Source organism: Heterodontus francisci, chromosome 4 (assembly GCF_036365525.1).
Source record: "Heterodontus francisci isolate sHetFra1 chromosome 4, sHetFra1.hap1, whole genome shotgun sequence".
NCBI classification, from domain to species: Eukaryota; Metazoa; Chordata; class Chondrichthyes; order Heterodontiformes; family Heterodontidae; genus Heterodontus; species Heterodontus francisci.
Window position 1 is genome coordinate 18,374,392 of NC_090374.1, and position 16,956 is coordinate 18,391,347.

General features: G+C 44.9%; 1 protein-coding gene across 2 annotated transcripts in view; it reads right to left on the reverse strand.

Moving 5' to 3' along the window:
* mfsd10 (major facilitator superfamily domain containing 10) overlaps positions 1–16,956 on the reverse strand; it is a 79,216-nt gene that overhangs the window by 26,974 nt on the left and 35,286 nt on the right. For both annotated transcript variants that reach the window (XM_068029242.1, XM_068029241.1), the window contains exons 4-8: positions 15,962–16,058; positions 15,024–15,127; positions 13,878–14,036; positions 7,143–7,331; positions 1,050–1,158 (exon numbers count right to left, since the gene is read on the reverse strand). In XM_068029242.1, coding sequence (XP_067885343.1) covers positions 1,050–1,158; positions 7,143–7,331; positions 13,878–14,036; positions 15,024–15,127; positions 15,962–16,058 — 658 coding nt within the window. The remainder of the gene's footprint in view (positions 1–1,049; positions 1,159–7,142; positions 7,332–13,877; positions 14,037–15,023; positions 15,128–15,961; positions 16,059–16,956) is intronic.

Sequence of the window (16,956 nt, forward strand, 5' to 3'; positions counted from 1 at the left end):
TTCCTATTATGCTTCGTCTCACAACAGTGCAAAGACAATTTGGCCTTCAGTGTGCTGAAAGCATGAATCATTTGAACTAATGTTCAGTCTGGAAAGTATTTGGCTTAGATCGGAATCTCAGTGAGAGTCAACATAAAGGATGGGAGATGGTAGCGTAATGTCACTGGACAAGTAACCCAGAGGCCCAGGCTAATGCCCTGGGGACTCGGGTTTAAATGCCACCAGGGCAGCTGCTGGAATTTAAATTCAGTTAATCAATAAATTAATAAAAATCTGAATGGAAAGCTAGTCTCAGTAAAGGTGCCATGAAGCTATCATCGATTGCTGCAAAAACCCATCTGATTCACTAATGTCCTTTAGGGAAGGAAATCTGCCATCCTCACCTGGTCTGGTCTACATGTGATTCCAGACTCTCAGTAATGTGGTTGACTCCTAACTGCCCTTTGAAATGGCCAAGCAAGCCACTCAGTTCAAGGGCAATTAGGGATGGGCAACAAATGCTGACCTGCCAGCAATGCCCACATCCCATGAAAGAATAAAAGGAAATGGGCCTTGGATCAGGTGTACATTTCTGTGGATTTAGTTGATTCAGCTTGTCAAAATAAGATAGGCAGTTGTAGGGTACAGGCTAAAACAGGAAGAGCAATTTGAGATCAAGAAAAATTCTGTGATCCAGTGGTAAGCATTGCTTGACCAGGATGGCAGTTCGGAGAATTGGAGCTATGGTACAGTAGCTCCGTCTGCAATCTCCGACCCTGGCTTCCTTGGCGGTAGTTTGGAATTGTTGAATTAGCCTTACAGCATAATATTACAACAATAGCACAGCAAATTAAAGAAAGACTTGGATTTATAAAGCCTCTTTCACAGGGACGACCCAAAGCGCTTTATAGCCACTGAAGTACTTTCTGAAGTATAGTCACTGTTGTAATGTAGGAAACCCAGCAGCCAGTTTGCAAACAGGCAAGTTACACAGAGCAGACCTAGTAATCGTTAGGTGGTGAAATAAAAGGGGAGGAGATTCCTAGAAGAGTTGCTGAATATTCACGCACCTTCTGGAGAGGGAGAATCCACCCGTCGTTGGACAGCAGAGAACCGAAACAGCGCAAACGGACTGAGGAGGTCTATAGCATCCTGAAAGGTGGACGAGACTGAGGAGACCTGAAGCAGGAATCAGAAGAGAGTGAGGAAGTGCAAGATACCCTATTCATATCCCTAAACCACATCCCTAAAACAGATTATCCGATTGCTGCTTGTGGAACCTTGCTTCATGCAAATTAGCTGCAGTGTTTCCTACATTACAGCACTTCAAAAGTATGTCATTGGCTGTAAAGCACTTTGGGTTGTCTCTGTGAAAGACACTATAGTATATGCCACTGGGAGTAATTACTATCTTCAAGGTCCTACTTTTTAACTTCCTCCCTAGTTCCTGAAAATCTGACCGTAGGACCTCAATAACTGCCCTCTCTGTCGTTGGTAATGACACTTACCACTACTTCTAGCTCACTCTCTTCCCCCTGCAGAATATTCTGCACGCCCTCTGTGATGTCCTTTACCCTGGCACCAAGGAGGCAACACACCATGTAGAACTCACAATGACACTTCTCAACCTGCCCTGCCACCGTCAACAATCTGTGCACATGTATGCCCAGCTCGCTGCTCCTGTACCTCTTTAGAATTGTATCCTTTATTTTATACTGCCTTTCCTCGTTCTTCCTACCAAAATACATCATTTCACACTTCTCTGGATTAAGTTTCATCTGCGACATGTCCACGCATTCCACCAGCCTGTCTATGAATTCTCAAAGTCTATCAGAATCAAAGAACAAAGAAAATTACAGCACAGGAACAGGCCCTTCGGCCCTCCAAGCCTGCGCCGATCCAGATCCTCTACCTAAACATGTCGCCTATTTTCTAAGGGTCTGTATCTCTTTGCTTCCTGCCCATTCATGTATCTGTCTAGATACATCTTAAAAGACGCTATCGTGTTCGCATCTACCACCTCCGCTGGCAATGCGTTCCAGGCACCCACCACCCTCTGCGTAAAGAACTTTCCATGCATATCCCCCCTAAACTTTTCCCCTCTCACTTTGAACTCTTAACCCCTAGTATTTGAATCCCCCACTCTGGGAAAAAGCTTCTTGCTATCCACCCTGTCTATACCTCTCATGATTTTGTACACCTCAATCAGGTCCCCCCTCAACCTCCGTCTTTCTAATGAAAATAATCCTAATCTACTCAACCTCTCTTCATAGCTAGCGCCCTCCATACCAGGCAACATCCTGGTGAACCTCCTCTGCACCCTCTCCAAAGCATCCACATCCTTTTGGTAATGTGGCGACCAGAACTGCACGCAGTATTCCAAATGTGGCCGAACCAAAGTCCTATACAACTGTAACATGACCTGCCAACTCTTGTACTCAATACCCCGTCCGATGAAGGAAAGCATGCCGTATGCCTTCTTGACCACTCTATTTACCTGCGTTGCCACCTTCAGGGAACAATGGACCTGAACACCCAAATCTCTCTGTACATCAATTTTCCCCAGGACTTTTCCATTTACTGTATAGTTCACTCTTGAATTGGATCTTCCAAAATGCATCACCTCGCATTTACCCTGATTGAACTCCATCTGCCATTTCTCTGCCCAACTCTCCAATCTATCTATATTCTGCTGTATTCTCTGACAGTCCCCTTCACTATCTGCTACTCCACCAATCTTAGTGTCGTCTGCAAACTTGCTAATCAGACCACCTATACTTTCCTCCAAATCATTTATGTATATCACAAACAACAGTGGTCCCAGCACGGATCCCTGTGGAACACCACTGGTCACACGTCTCCATTTTGAGAAACTCCCTTCCACTGCTACTCTCTGTCTCCTGTTGCCCAGCCAGTTCTTTATCCATCTAGCTAGTACACCCTGGATCCCATGCGACTTCACTTTCTCCATCAGCCTACCATGGGGAACCTTATCAAACGCCTTACTGAAGTCCATGTATATGACATCTACAGCCCTTCCCTCATCAATCAACTTTGTCACTTCCTCACAGTTCACAATACTTCCAAGTTTGGTGTCATCTGCAAATTTTGAAATTGTACCCTGTACACCCAAGTCTAGATAATTAATATACATCAAGTTTTTCTTTTCTTACTTCTGGGTTATACTGTTGTGTAATCAGATGAGAACACTGTTGAATACAAAATACCCAAACTGTTTCCAAGAGAGGCTAGCTCAGCTGTACCCGAGTATAAGACACCCTAGTCCCCGCACCCCCCCCAGTCAATATATAATATTTGTACACATCCGGATTTTGATTTACTCTTGTGTGATTAAGATTTTTGCTTTCTTTTAAACTTATAAATAGCTTGTAATCTTGGACTATAGCTAGAAATAATTCACAGGATGTTTCAGGGTATGAATTACATTTAGCAAGAAAATGTTTTGTCAGGAGAGGTCTTTTGTTATAAAGGGTCTTCCAGATAAGAGGACAGGCTATATCACAAACAAAAATGCTCAATACAACAACTAGGAAACTGAAGAACAACTACTATTGTGTCACAATGAATAAAGGTTTCAAGAATGGGTGTGCATGACTAAAGATCTAAAAAGATTTCAGCTTTCCTTTACAAATTGTAAAGAGACACGAACAAACAAATCGATGACCGTTATGTTCTCTACCCAGAGCAAAAGTAGGTAATGTGTATTTCTCTGTATAATTATTGCTTAAACACTGAGTGTGTCAAACTTGGTCAGACTCAATAAAGACTGCAATCAGAAAATGGTGTCAAGACAATGAAGCTTGCAGGAGAAAACAAATTTGGATCTGATCTTGAAGCCCTTCTGAACTTTATAGGGTTTGATTTCCACTGGTGTTAATTTTTTTAAAAAATTCATTCTGGGGATGTGAGCGTCACCGGCTAGGTCAGCATTTGCTGCCCATCCCTAATTGCCCTTAAGGTGGTGGTGAACTGCCATCTTGAACTGCTGCAGTCCATGTGGTATAGATACACCCACAGCGCTGTCAGGAAGGGAGTTCCAGAATTTTGACCCAGCGACAGTGAAGGAACAGTGATATATTTCCGAGTCAGGATGCTGTGTGACTTGAAGGGGAACTTGCAGGAGGTGGTGTTCCAATGCATCTGCTGCCCTTGTCCTTCTAGGTGGCAGAGGTCACAGGTTTGGAAGGTGCTGTGTTAGGAGGAGTGCTGTGTTGCTGCAGTGCATTTTGTAGATGGTACACACTGCTGCCACTGTGTGCTGCCAGCTCTGGAGGGAGTGAATGTTTAAAGTGATGGATGGGGTGCCGATCACATGGGCCTGTTTGTCTTCGATGGTATTGAGCTTCATGGCACAGAAGGAGGCTATTCAGCCCATCGTGTCTGTGCAAGCCAGTTAAATACAGTCTTCAATTTGGCTCAATTGTATTGCTCCCCAGAAAGGAACCATGACCCCCATTTGACCTTTGACATGCCACAAAAACGCCCCAAACAAATGATTTAAATCCCCTCCAGATATAACTGGCCTTTTCGCTATTTTGAAGCAGAATGGTGGAATCGATCCCTTCTCCACCATCTAGCACTCCTGGAGCGTGGTAATGGTGAGCAGTTAAGCAGTCTTGGGAAGAGTGTCCCTTGGCTGTGTAATCAATCCTGGAGTAAAACCCCAGCACCAGGTGAGTGTAGCCAACATCAGGCTCCAGTTTTCAGTTTAATAAAACTGCTGCCATATTTCTCCTCCTGTAACCAGCAGCCTGTCCTCAAACACTACATCGCACAATAACCACTCCCCAGCACATCTGCAAGAGCCACGGAGTGTACAAGTGTTGTTGAAGCCGCAATCATCCAGGCAAGTGGAGAACGCCTTGTAGATGGTGGACAGGCTTTGGGGAGTCAGGAGGTGAGTTATATGCCGCAAAATTCCCTGCCTCTGACCTGCTCTTGTTGAGACTGTATTTATAGCCTAAATTGAACCTGCCTCCACTATACTCTCAGGCAGTGCATTCCAGATCCTAACCACTCGCAGTGTGAAAATGTTATTCCTCATGTCGCTTTTGCTTCTTTTGCCAATCACTTTAAATCTGTGCCCTCTTGTTCTCTATACTTTCGCAAGTGGGAACAGTCTTTCCCTATCCACTCTGTCCAATTCAGTTTCCGGTCAATGGTAAACCCCAGGAGATTGATAGTGGGTGATTCAGCGATTGTAATACTGCTGAATATCAAGGGGAGATGGTTAGATTCTCTCTTCTTTGGTCATTCCCTGGCACTTGCGTGGTGCAAATGTTACTTGCCACTTAGCACAAGCATGAATGTTGTTCAGGTCTTGCTGCATTCGGGTATGGACTGCTTCATTATCTGAGGAGTGCAAATGGAAGTGAACACTGTGCAATCGTCAGCGAACATCCCCATTTCTGATCTTACTTTGGAGGGAAGGTCATTTTTGTTGCAGCTGAAGATTGTAGGGTTGAGGACACTACCTTGAGGAACTCCTGCAGTGCTGAACTGGGACTGAGAAGACTGGCCTCCAACAACTACAACCATCTTCCTTTGTGCTAGATATAACTTCAACTTCAAAGGCATTGAGCTTAAAAATTACATAAAACTACCACAGTCAGGAATGTAACCTAGCAGTATCCAAACTAGACTGCACAGGGCATTTCCAGTCCTCAAACCCTGGCAATCCGGCCCATGAGGCCTAGGTAACACAGTCCAAATTTGATGCTTATAATTCTTACTGTCCTGTGTGAACTTTGTGGGCCTGAAGGTTTTTTTTTTAAAAAGAATATCTGTTCAGGGGATGTGGGCATCGCTGACAAGGCCGACTCATCACCAATCCCTAGTTGTCCAGAGAAGGTTAGCTGCAGTCTGTGTGCTGAAGGCGCACCCACAGTGCTTTTGAACAAGGAGATCCAGGATTTTGATCCAGCGACAATGAAGATACAGGCGATTATATCGCCAAGTCAGGACGTTAGGAAATTTGGCCTCATGGGGAGGGTGAATCAGAACATTGCTATCTTATTGCTATCAACAGTATGAAAATTAATTTGACATGTTCTCCCCACCCCCAACTAAAACAAAGCTCCATCAAAAAACATCGAGGGAAACTCGTGAAGGCACAAAATTTGGATACCTTTGGGTTAACTATTTTACTAAAGATTAGTGCGTGCAGTAAATGGAACCTTGTACTTCTTCAAATGGAAGGTGGGGGATTGTGTCTCTGCTGAAGATTCCCTGCTTGCCAAACCTTTTAATGTTTTCAAACACTGCAAACTGCAGTGGGTCACTGTGACACAGCTGAAACCACGGGTCAGTATAAGGGGGACAGTATGTAACTGCAACACATCTGATACAGGATGTGACACGTATTTGTTTGCATTGTACAGGAATGTTTGACAGGTTAATGAGAGATTACAACCAGCTCTTGATATTTTCTAAAGGTGGACATTTTCCTTCTGTTCTCCCTGTACTGTAATCAGAAAAAAAAACTTGCAATTATTTAGGGACTTTCACGACCTCAGGATACTCCAAAGGATTTTGCAGCCAATGAAGTATCGTCATTGTTGTAATGTAGGGAGCGTAGTATCCCATTTGCACACAGCAAGGTCCTACAAACAGCAATGTGATGTTTTTTGTGATGTTGGTTGAGGGATGAATATTGGGCAGGGCACTAGGGAGAACTCCACCATTCTTCTTCAATAGTGCCATGGGATTTTCTACGTTATCTGGAGAGGACAGACAGTTTAATATCTCATTCAAAAAGCAGCACCTATTACCCTTAGTACTGCACTGGAGTATCAGCCTGGAATTTGCGCTCAAGTCTCTGGAGTGGGACTTGAACCCATAACCTTCTGACTCCGAGGTGAGAGTGCTACCCACTGAGCCATGGCTGACACCAGGCTCAAGCCTGAGGAAACACAGAACATGACCCAGTGAGATGGCTGACTTCCCCCGAGCTTCCAGTCCTGTTCCTGAGACTCAGTTGAGCTTCCTCCCCAACCCAGTGCCCACCCCACTGCCCAACATCTTTTCATCCTCACACAATGCCATGATGCACACCCCCTCCCCTGCACACCATGTCCCTCCACAACACGCCTTTCTCTTGCTGCCAAAGGCCCAACTGAGGAAATGCTCGCTCATTTTCTTACCCGTTTCTCTTTTGGGAGGGTCTCTGGGAGGAAGAAGAAGATGAAGAGCAGGTCAGACACCGCAAATGTCATTGCCAGCTGTGCCGTCTGCAGGAAGAAATCCTCGTCCTTCCCAGCACTTGATGCAAAGTAGGCTCCAATCACAGGCCCGACCGTGAAACCAAGAGAAAAGGCAACGCCAATCATTGCCTGCGGAAAGAGGGAAAACGATAGTAAAATGTAACTGTGATTTGGGCAGATGATTTGTTGTTCAGCTGATGTAGTGACTCAGTAATAGCACTCTCAACACTGAGTCAGAATGCTGAACTTTCAAGTCCCACTCCAGAGACTTGAGCACAGACTCTAGACTGCCCACTCCAGTACAGTATTGCGGGAGTGCTACACTGTTGGAGATGCCGTCTTTTGGATGAGACGTTAAACTGGGACCCCAGCTGCCCACTCAGGTAGACACAAAAGATCCCATGGCTACTATTTCAACGAAGAGCAGGGCAGTTATCCCTATTGCTCTGGAAAATTTTATCCATCAGCCGACATCACATAAACAAATAATCTGGTCATTACCACATTGCTGTTTGTGGGAACTTGCTGTGTGCAAATTGTTTGCTGTGTTTCCCACATTACAACAGTGACTATACTTCAAAAAGTACTTAACTGGCTGTAAAGCACTTTGAGATGTCCATAGATCATGAAAGATACTATAGAAATGCAAGTTCTCGCCATAATAAATATCAAAGAGAGATAGGCAAGTGTAGGCCATGTCTCACAGGTATGGTCACTCATGCAGAGAGGACAAAGAATAGTAGTACTACACACACATGGTTCTGGACAGGGAGCAGTGATTTTGCATTTAGTAATGACATATCAAAGGTACCCACATACTAACTGGACATAGATAGAATGCACTTACATAGGAATACCACATTAGAAATACCTTAGGGAATTTTATCTAGCCTTACTTAGACTAGCATGAGCAGTCAAGACAATATGCTTACGGAACCTGTTGAATCAGATGCTTGATAGTATAATTTTGTACCAATCTCATGGACAGTGCATGTAATGGGTTCTGTTAATGTTTTGATCAATAAAGAATATTAATCAGACATCTCAGTATTTCCCGGTTCTCGAACTTGTATTGAGGGGAAGGATATATGAAAATATCCTTTATATACCCAATAGACATGAGGCAAGGAAAACTCCCAGTGGTGGCGAGCTTTGGGAACCATAGGTCCAATGTTGCCAGTTCCTCCCAGGAATATTACACTCACCACATGTCCTGTCTCCAATTGTTCATATACTGTATCCCATAATATGATTTTCTGAATTTGATAATGCTCCCGTGACGTGGGACATTTTACTACATTAAACATGCTATATAAATGCAAGTTGTTGCAGTTGTTGTTGAAACAAATCTATCCAATTTGTATATGAATGAATCGATACTAACTGATTTCACCTGTTCCATAGACTGAACACTCGCTCACTGAAATAGTGTTTCCACAGATTAATTCCCCCGCCCACAACTTCAACTGTTAATGCAAATGAAAATCAGTCAGATTCTATAACTCTGAAGTGTGGTTACTGTTGTATGATAGGAAATGCAGCAGCCAATTTGTGCATAGCTCTCACAAACAAAGGAATATCATAACATTTTAATTCAAGTGAAACCTCTTTACCCAGAGTGGTAAGAATATGGAATTTGCTACCACAGGAATTGTTGAGGTGAATGGTAGAGATGTATTTAAGGGTAAAGTAGAGAAAGAGAGAAAGGAACAAAAGGATATGTTGATAGGGTTAGATAGAGTATGGTGGGAGAAGGGTAGTATCGAGCATAAAAATTTTGGCATGGACCAGTTGGGCCAAATGGCCCTGTTTCTATGCTATAAAGTTCTATATAATCAAACATTTGTACACTAATATTTGGACAGTGTAATTTGTATACAAGACTGTCAGATGTTTCCCAGAATTTCCCAGAATTAGAGATCCAAGGGATTAGGGAGAATGAGGAATTGAAGGAAATTAGTATTAGTAAGAAGGTTGTATTGGAGAAATTAGTGGGGCTGAAGGTTGATAAGTCCACAGGACCTGATATTCTACATCCCAGAGTGTTAAAAGAGGTAGCTATGGAGATAGTGGATGCATTGGTAATCATCTTCCAAAATTCTATAGATTCTGGAGTGGTTCCTGCAGATTGGAAGGTCGCAAATGCCACCCCACTATTTAAGAAGGAAGGGAGAGAGAAAACAGGAAATTACAGATATGTTAGCCTTACATCAGTCATTGGGAAAATGCTAGAATCTATTCTAAAGGATGTAATAAATGGATACTTGGATAATAATGATCTGATTGGGCATAGTCAACATGGATTTATGAATGGGAAATTATGTTTGATGAACCTGTTGGAGTTTTTTGAGGATGTTACGAACAGAATTGATAAAGGAGTCAGTGGACATAGTATACTTGGATTTTCCAAAGGCTTTTGGTAGCAGATGGGACAGGAGGTAATATACTGGCATGGATTAAGGATTAGTTAACAGGCAGAAAGCAGAGAGTAGGAATAAACAGGTCATTCGCGCATTGGCAGGCTATGACTAGTGGGGTACCGCAAGGATCAGTGCTTGGGCCCCAGCTGTTCACAATATATATCAATGATTTGGATGCGGGGACCAAATATAGGATTTCCAAGTTCGTGATGACACAAAACTAGTGGGAAGGTGTGTTGTGAGGAAGATGCAAAGCGGTTTCAAGGGGATTTGGACAGACTTAGTGAATGGGCAAGAACGTGGCTGACGGAATATAATGTGGAAAAATGTGAGGTTATCCACTTTGGTAGGAATAGATGTGCAGAGTACTACTTAAATGGTAAGAGATTAGAAAGTGTAGATGTACAAAGGCACCTGGGTGTTCTTGTCAATAAGTCACTGAAAACTAACATTCAGGTTCAGCAAGCAATTAAGAAGGCTAATGGTATGTTAGCCTTTATCGCAAGAGGATTTGAGTACAGGAGTCTTGCTTCAATTGTATAGAACCTCGGTTAGACCACACCTGGAGTACTGTGTGCGGTTTTAATCCCCTAACCTTAGGAAGGATATTATTTCCATAGAGGGAGTGCAACGAAGGTTCACCAGACTTGTTCCCGGGATGGCAGGACTGTCCTATCAAGAGAGACTGCAAACACTGAGCCTCTATTCTCTAGAGTTTCGAAGAATGAGAGGTGATCTCATTGAAACCTACAAAATACTTAAACGGATAGACAGCTAAGATGTTTCCCCAAGTTGGGGAGTCTAGAGCCAGGGGACATTTCAAAATAAGAGGGAAGCCACTTAGGACAGAGATGAGGAGAAATTTCTTTACTCAGAGGGTTGTGAATCTTTGGAATTCTCTACCCCAGTGGGCTGTGGAAGCTCAGTCATTGAGTATGTTTTTTTTTATTCATTCATTCATAGGATGTGGGTGTCGCTGGCCAGGCCAGCATTTATTGCCCATCCCTAATTGCCCTTGAAAAGGTCTTGAACCGCTGCAGTCCATGGGAGGTAGGTACACCCACAGTGCTGTTAGGAAGGGAGTTCCAGGATTTTGACCCAGCAACAGTGAAGGAACGGCGGGGATATAGTTCCAAGTCAGGGTGGTGTGTGACTTGGAGGGGAACTTGCAGGTGGTGGTGTTCCCATGCATTTGCTGCCCTTGTCCTTCTAGGTGGTAGAGGTCGCGGCTTTGGAAGGTGCGGTCTAAGGAACCTTGGTGCATTGCTGCAGTGCATCTTGTAGATGGTACACACTGCTGCCACTGTGCGTCGGTGGTGAAGGGAGTGAATGTTTGTGGATGGGGTGCCAATCAAGTGGGCCGCTTTGTCCTGGATGGTGTCGAGCTTCTTGAGTGTTGTTGGAGCTGCACCCATCCAGGCAAGTGGACAGTATTCCATCACACTCCTGACTTGTGCGTTGTAGATGGTGGACAGGCTTTGAGGAGTCAGGAGGTGAGTTACTCGCCGCAGCATCCAAGCCTCTGACCTGCTCTTGGAGCCATGGTATTTATATGGCTACTCCAGTTCAGTTTCTGGTCAATGGTAGTCCCTAAGGATGTTGATAGTGGGGGATTCAGCGATCGTAATGCCATTGAATGTCAAGGGGAGATGGTTAGATTCTCTCTTGTTGGACATGGTCATTGCCTAGCACTTGTGTGGCGCGAATGTTACTGGTCACTTATCAGCCCAAGCCTGGATATTGCCCGGGCCTTACTGCATTTCTACACGGACTGCTTCAGTATCTGAGGAGTCACGAATGGTGCTGAACATTGCACAATCATCAGGAAGGTCATTGATGAAGCAGCTGAAGATGGTTGAGCCTAGGACACTACCCTGAGGAACTCCTGCAGTGATGTCCTGGAACTCAGATGATTGACCTCCAACAACCACAACCATCTTCCTTTGCGCTAGGTATAACTCCAACGGAGAGTTTTCCCCCTGATACCCATTGACCTCAGTTTTGCTAGGGCTCCTTGATGCCATACTCAGTCAAATGCTGCCTTGATGTCAAGGGCAGTCACTCTCACCTCACCTCTTGAGTTCAACTCTTTTGTGCATGTTTGAACCAAGGCTGTAATGAGGTCAGGAGCTGAGTGGCCCTGGGGGAACCCAAACTGAGCGTCACTGACCAGGTCATTGCTAAGCAGGTGCCGCTTGATGGCACTGTTGATGACACCTTCCATCACTTTACAGATGATTGAAAATAGGCTGATGGGGCGGTAATTGGCCGGGTTGGTCTTCTTCTGCTTTTTGTGTACAGGACATACCTGGACAATTTTCCACATTGCAGGGTAGATGCCAGTGTTGTAGCTGTACTGGAACAGCTTGGCTAGGGGTGCGGCAAGTTCTGCCGCACAGGTCTTCAGTACTATTGCCGGAATATTGTCAGGGCGATAGCCTTTGCAGTATCTAGTGCCTTCAGTCGTTTCTTGATATCACGCGGAGTGAATCGAATTGGCTGAAGTCTGGCATCTGTGATGCTGGGGACTTCAGGAGGAAGCTGTGATGGATCATCAACTCGTCACTTCTGGCTGAAGATTGTTGCAAATGCTACAGCCTTATCTTTCGTACTGATGTGCTGGGCTCCCCCATCATTGAGGATGGGGATATTTGTGGAGCTACCTCCTCCAGTTAGTTGTTTAATTGTCCACCACCTTTCACGACTGGATGTGGCAGGACTGCAGCGCTTAGATCTGATCCGTTGGTTATGGGAGCGCTTAGCTCTGTCTATCGCATGCTTCTTACGCAGTTTGGCACGCAGATAGTCCTGTGTTGTAGCTTCACCAGGTTGACACCTCATTTTGAGGACATTGAAGTCCCCCACCCAGAGTACATTTTGTGCCCTTGCCACCCTCAATGCTTCCTCCAAGTGCTCTTCAACATGGAGGAGTACTGACTCATCAGCTGAGGGAGGGCGGTAGGTGGTAATCAGCAGGAGGTTTCCTTGTCCATGTTTGACCTGATACCAGGAGACTTCATGGGGTCCGGAGTCGATGTTGAGGATTCCCAGGGCAACTCCCTCCCGACCGTATACCACTATGCCGCCACCTCTGCTGGGTCTGTCCTGCCGGTGGGACAGGACATACCCGGGGTTGGTGATGGCAGTGTCTAGGACATTGTCTGTAAGGTATGATTTGGTGAGTATGACTATGTCAGGCTGTTGCTTGACTAGTCTGTGGGACAGCTCTCCCAACTTTGGCACAAGCCCCCAGACGTTAGTAAGGAGAACTTTGCAGGGTCGACAGGGCTGGGTTTGCCGTTGTCGTTTCCGTTGCCTAGGTCGATGCCGGGTGGTCCGTCCGGTTTCATTCTTTTTTATTGACTTCATAGCAGTTAGATACAACTGAGTGGCTTGCTAGGCCATTTCAGAGGGCATGTAAGAGTCAACCATATTGTGGGTCTGGAGTCACATGTAGGCCAGACCAGGTAAGGACAGGAGATTTCCTTCCCTAAAGGACATTAGTGAACCAGATTGGGTTTTTACAAAAATCGACAATGGTTTCATGGCCATCATTAGACTAGCTTTTTATTTCTATTTTTTTTTATTTTAGAGATACAGCACTGAAATAGGCCCTTCGGCCCACCGAGTCTGTGCCGACCAAGAACCACCCATTTATACTAACCCTACAGTATTCCCTACCACCTACCTACACTAGGGGCAATTTACAATGGCCAATTTACCTATCACCTGCAAGTCTTTGGCGGTGGGAGGAAACAGGAGCACCCGGCGAAAACCCACGCGGTCACAGGGAGAACTTGCAAACTCCGCACCGGCAGTACCCAGAATTGAACCCAGGTCCCTGGAACTGTGAGGCTGCGGTGCTAACCACTGCGCCACTGTGCTATTAATTGAATTCAAATTCCACCTTCTGCTGTGGTGGGATTTGAACCCATGTCCCCAGAGCAATACACTGAGTCTCTGGGTTACTAGTCCAGTGACAATATTACTACGCCACCACCTCTCCGCAGAGATTGAGATTTCTAAATACCAATGGCGTCAGGGGATATGGGGATAGTGTGGGAAAAGGAATTGAAGTGGATGATCGTATTGAATGGCGGGGCAGGCTCGATGGGCTGAATGGCCTACTCCTGCTCCTATGTTTCCATGCGTGCTAAGATACTGCATAACTAGAGTACTGTCCACTATAATGTACTGCAATGGTAACTCCTACCATGGACAGAAGTTGAAACCCTGCTTCCAAATCAGCCCTTACCATTCCCTTGCTACGGGCTCGTGGAGACTGCAGATCTGCAATGATGGCAGTTGAGAGGCTGACATTCCCTTTGCTGATTCCTCCTATAACTCTAGACAGAAGGAAAATCCCAAAGTTTCTGGAGAGAGCCCACAGCGCATAAGAAACAATGAGCCCGACCTAGGAAATGGAAAATATGAAAGAAAAACAGTGAGAAAATGCCAAACTGCACATTTCAAACAAAATTCCTTCACCAGCAACTCCCCTTCCCTGTGACCTCTGCCACCAAGAAGGGCAAGAGAACTCATGGGAAAATCATTAACTCCAAGCTCCCCTCAAGCTCACACACTCGCACATCACCTATTTCTTCATCATCACTGGGTCAAGACTAACTTACAGAGTTACTGGGGGAAAAGCTTGGGTGTGGTACTAAATTGGATAGCTCTTTCAAAGAGCCAAATGGGCTGAAAGGCCCCCTTCTGTGCTGTAAGATTCTATGATTCTAAGCTCCTGCAATTCTCTACCTGTCACCATTGTAAGAGCACCATCAGTACAGTGGTTTCAAGGAGAAGACCCACCAGCCTCTTCTAAAGGCAGCTAGGGATAATGCAATAAATGCCAGTCTTTTCAGTGATGCCACATCCTGAGAATGAACATTAAAAAAAAAGCTAGTGACAATTTCACAGAGTCAAACTGAATCCCCATCATCGAAATGGTTATCATAGAGGCTAATACAACCTCAGAATGCCCCAAAGTGCTTTACGACCAATGCATTTAAACTAGAGGGGAGGTGACCTCATCATGCATGTTTACTGTCTTCTAGAATATGGAAAAAGGTTCTAGTATGAACAAATCAAAGCAGCAAGTGCAAAACTATGAAGGAACACACTTTGGAGTGAACTGTGTTTCAGTGGTAGCAATCCCACCTCTGAATCAGAGGGCTAAGGGCTCACAGCCCATTCCAAACAGTCCCAATGAATGGAGAGGACAGTTCTATGTTCTGAACTATGAGATGACATCCAGTGGGATGTTCTTGTCTGACGGGAGCAGACTGCCCCACCTCCCATATCATCATCACCCAGACAAGCGGGAGACCAGAGTTCCAGTCTCTAAACACTAGTTCAATCTCCAGCAGGGTACCCGTTCCGATAGGACAGAGATACCTACCGTAGTCAGCATCATTAGAAGCCTCCGACCAAAGTAATCAGAGGCAGCACCAGTCACGGGAGATACGAGGAACTGCAGCACTGAGAAGATGGATCCAATGAGCCCTGGATGGATGCAGATACAAGGAAAGGAATGGGAACCTGTGAGTCAACCTCCTGCCGTGACAGGCATCCTGTGCTATCAAACCCTCAAATGTACATCAAGTTCTGGTGAACATAATTCTAATAGACTACCTTCTGTGGGACTAATAGTAACTGAGGATCTTATTTCCAGATTGAATGCCTATAAGGGCACTGTGGGTCAAAACTAGGCCATATACAGTTACTGTCAAATGGTTAGGACAGGAGGAGGCCATTCAGCCCCTCTAGCCTGTTCCGCCATTCAATGACTCATCTCTACTTCAGTCCCATTTACCTGCCTTTGCACCATGTTGCCTGATGCACTTATCCAACAAAAATCTATCCATCTCTGTCCTGAAAGCTCCAATTAATCCTGAGAATCCACTACCTTTTTTGAGCGAGGATGGGGGGTGCTGCGGGGAGACAGCTCCAGATTTCCACCACGCTTTGTGTGAAAAGCAAATTTATTGTCAGTGATGCCTTTCAGAACCAATATAAGACAGCATTCTCAGCCCACTGGCTGGTTTATTTTCAATGGTGTCTGCCTCAACTGTAACACTGTATTTCACATTTCAACAACTCTCCAGAAAATGAAATTTCCCCTAACCCCTGTCTTCAATCTCTTACTGACCATTTTCACACCACCACACTGTTACACTATTGTACTCTATACTATGTTACAGTAGTATAAACAACATGTTGCAGCAGTATACACACTGCTATGAAGCACTACCAGCAGCACTACACTAAGTTACACTGCTGTGTTTTTATAATGCATTATACACTATAGCTGCCTTCAACCGAGTAAAATATTCTCACCCCCAAAGAGGACACTGTTATATTTTCTTACACTGGGAACCCCGATCATATCAGCAAACCAGTCCACAGAGTGCTGCATGGATTGATAAACACCATCCTGTTAATAGAAGGCACAGAGAGGTTAAGTCAGAGTAGGGTAAGAAACAATCCACATATTAACAATCTTACATCAGCGTTCCACTTTGTCGAAAAAAATTTATACAACACATTTTTGTCACTCTTTTCTGTTGACTTGTTCCCTATGTCCACACTTCGAATGGAAACTGCCTATGTAAACTTCTCACACTGCAGTCACACCTTCCACCCAGTGACTGCGCTGAACACCTCAGACTTCCATCTCCAGTGTCTTAGCCTATACTGCAGAGAAACTCCAACCAATTCTACTCCTGCATCCCAAATTGCACACATTTTGCCCTTTAACAATAAAGAGTAAAATATCTAAGTATTTAATTAAAAATAAGAACACAATGTATGTCTTTAAAATGGTGACTGAATTATGTCTGGGTGCTCTGGTCTGTTTAAACCGAACTCAAACCCTGCTTTAGTTGAAAAATGCACTTGATCTTGGACCCTCGCATGCAACACCACAGGAGCAGTAACCATGTATTCTGAGTTTACACAATGGCTCGACACGTTTATCCACTGATAAAGAAAGGCGAGTAACTCACCTCCTGACTCCCCAAAGCCTGTCCACCATCTACAAGGCACAAGTCAGGAGTGTGATGGAATACTCTCCACTTGCCTGGATGGGTGCAGCTCCAACAACATTCAAGAAGCTCGACACCATCCAAGACAAAGCAGCCCGCTTGATTGTCACACTCCATCTACAAACATTCACTCCCTCCACCACCGACGCACAGTGGCAGCAGTGTGTACCATCTACAAGACGCACTGCAGCAACGCACCAAGGCTCCTTCGACAGCACCTTCCAAACCCATGGCCCCTACCAACTAGAAGGACAAGGGCAGCAAACACATGGGAACATCACCACCTGC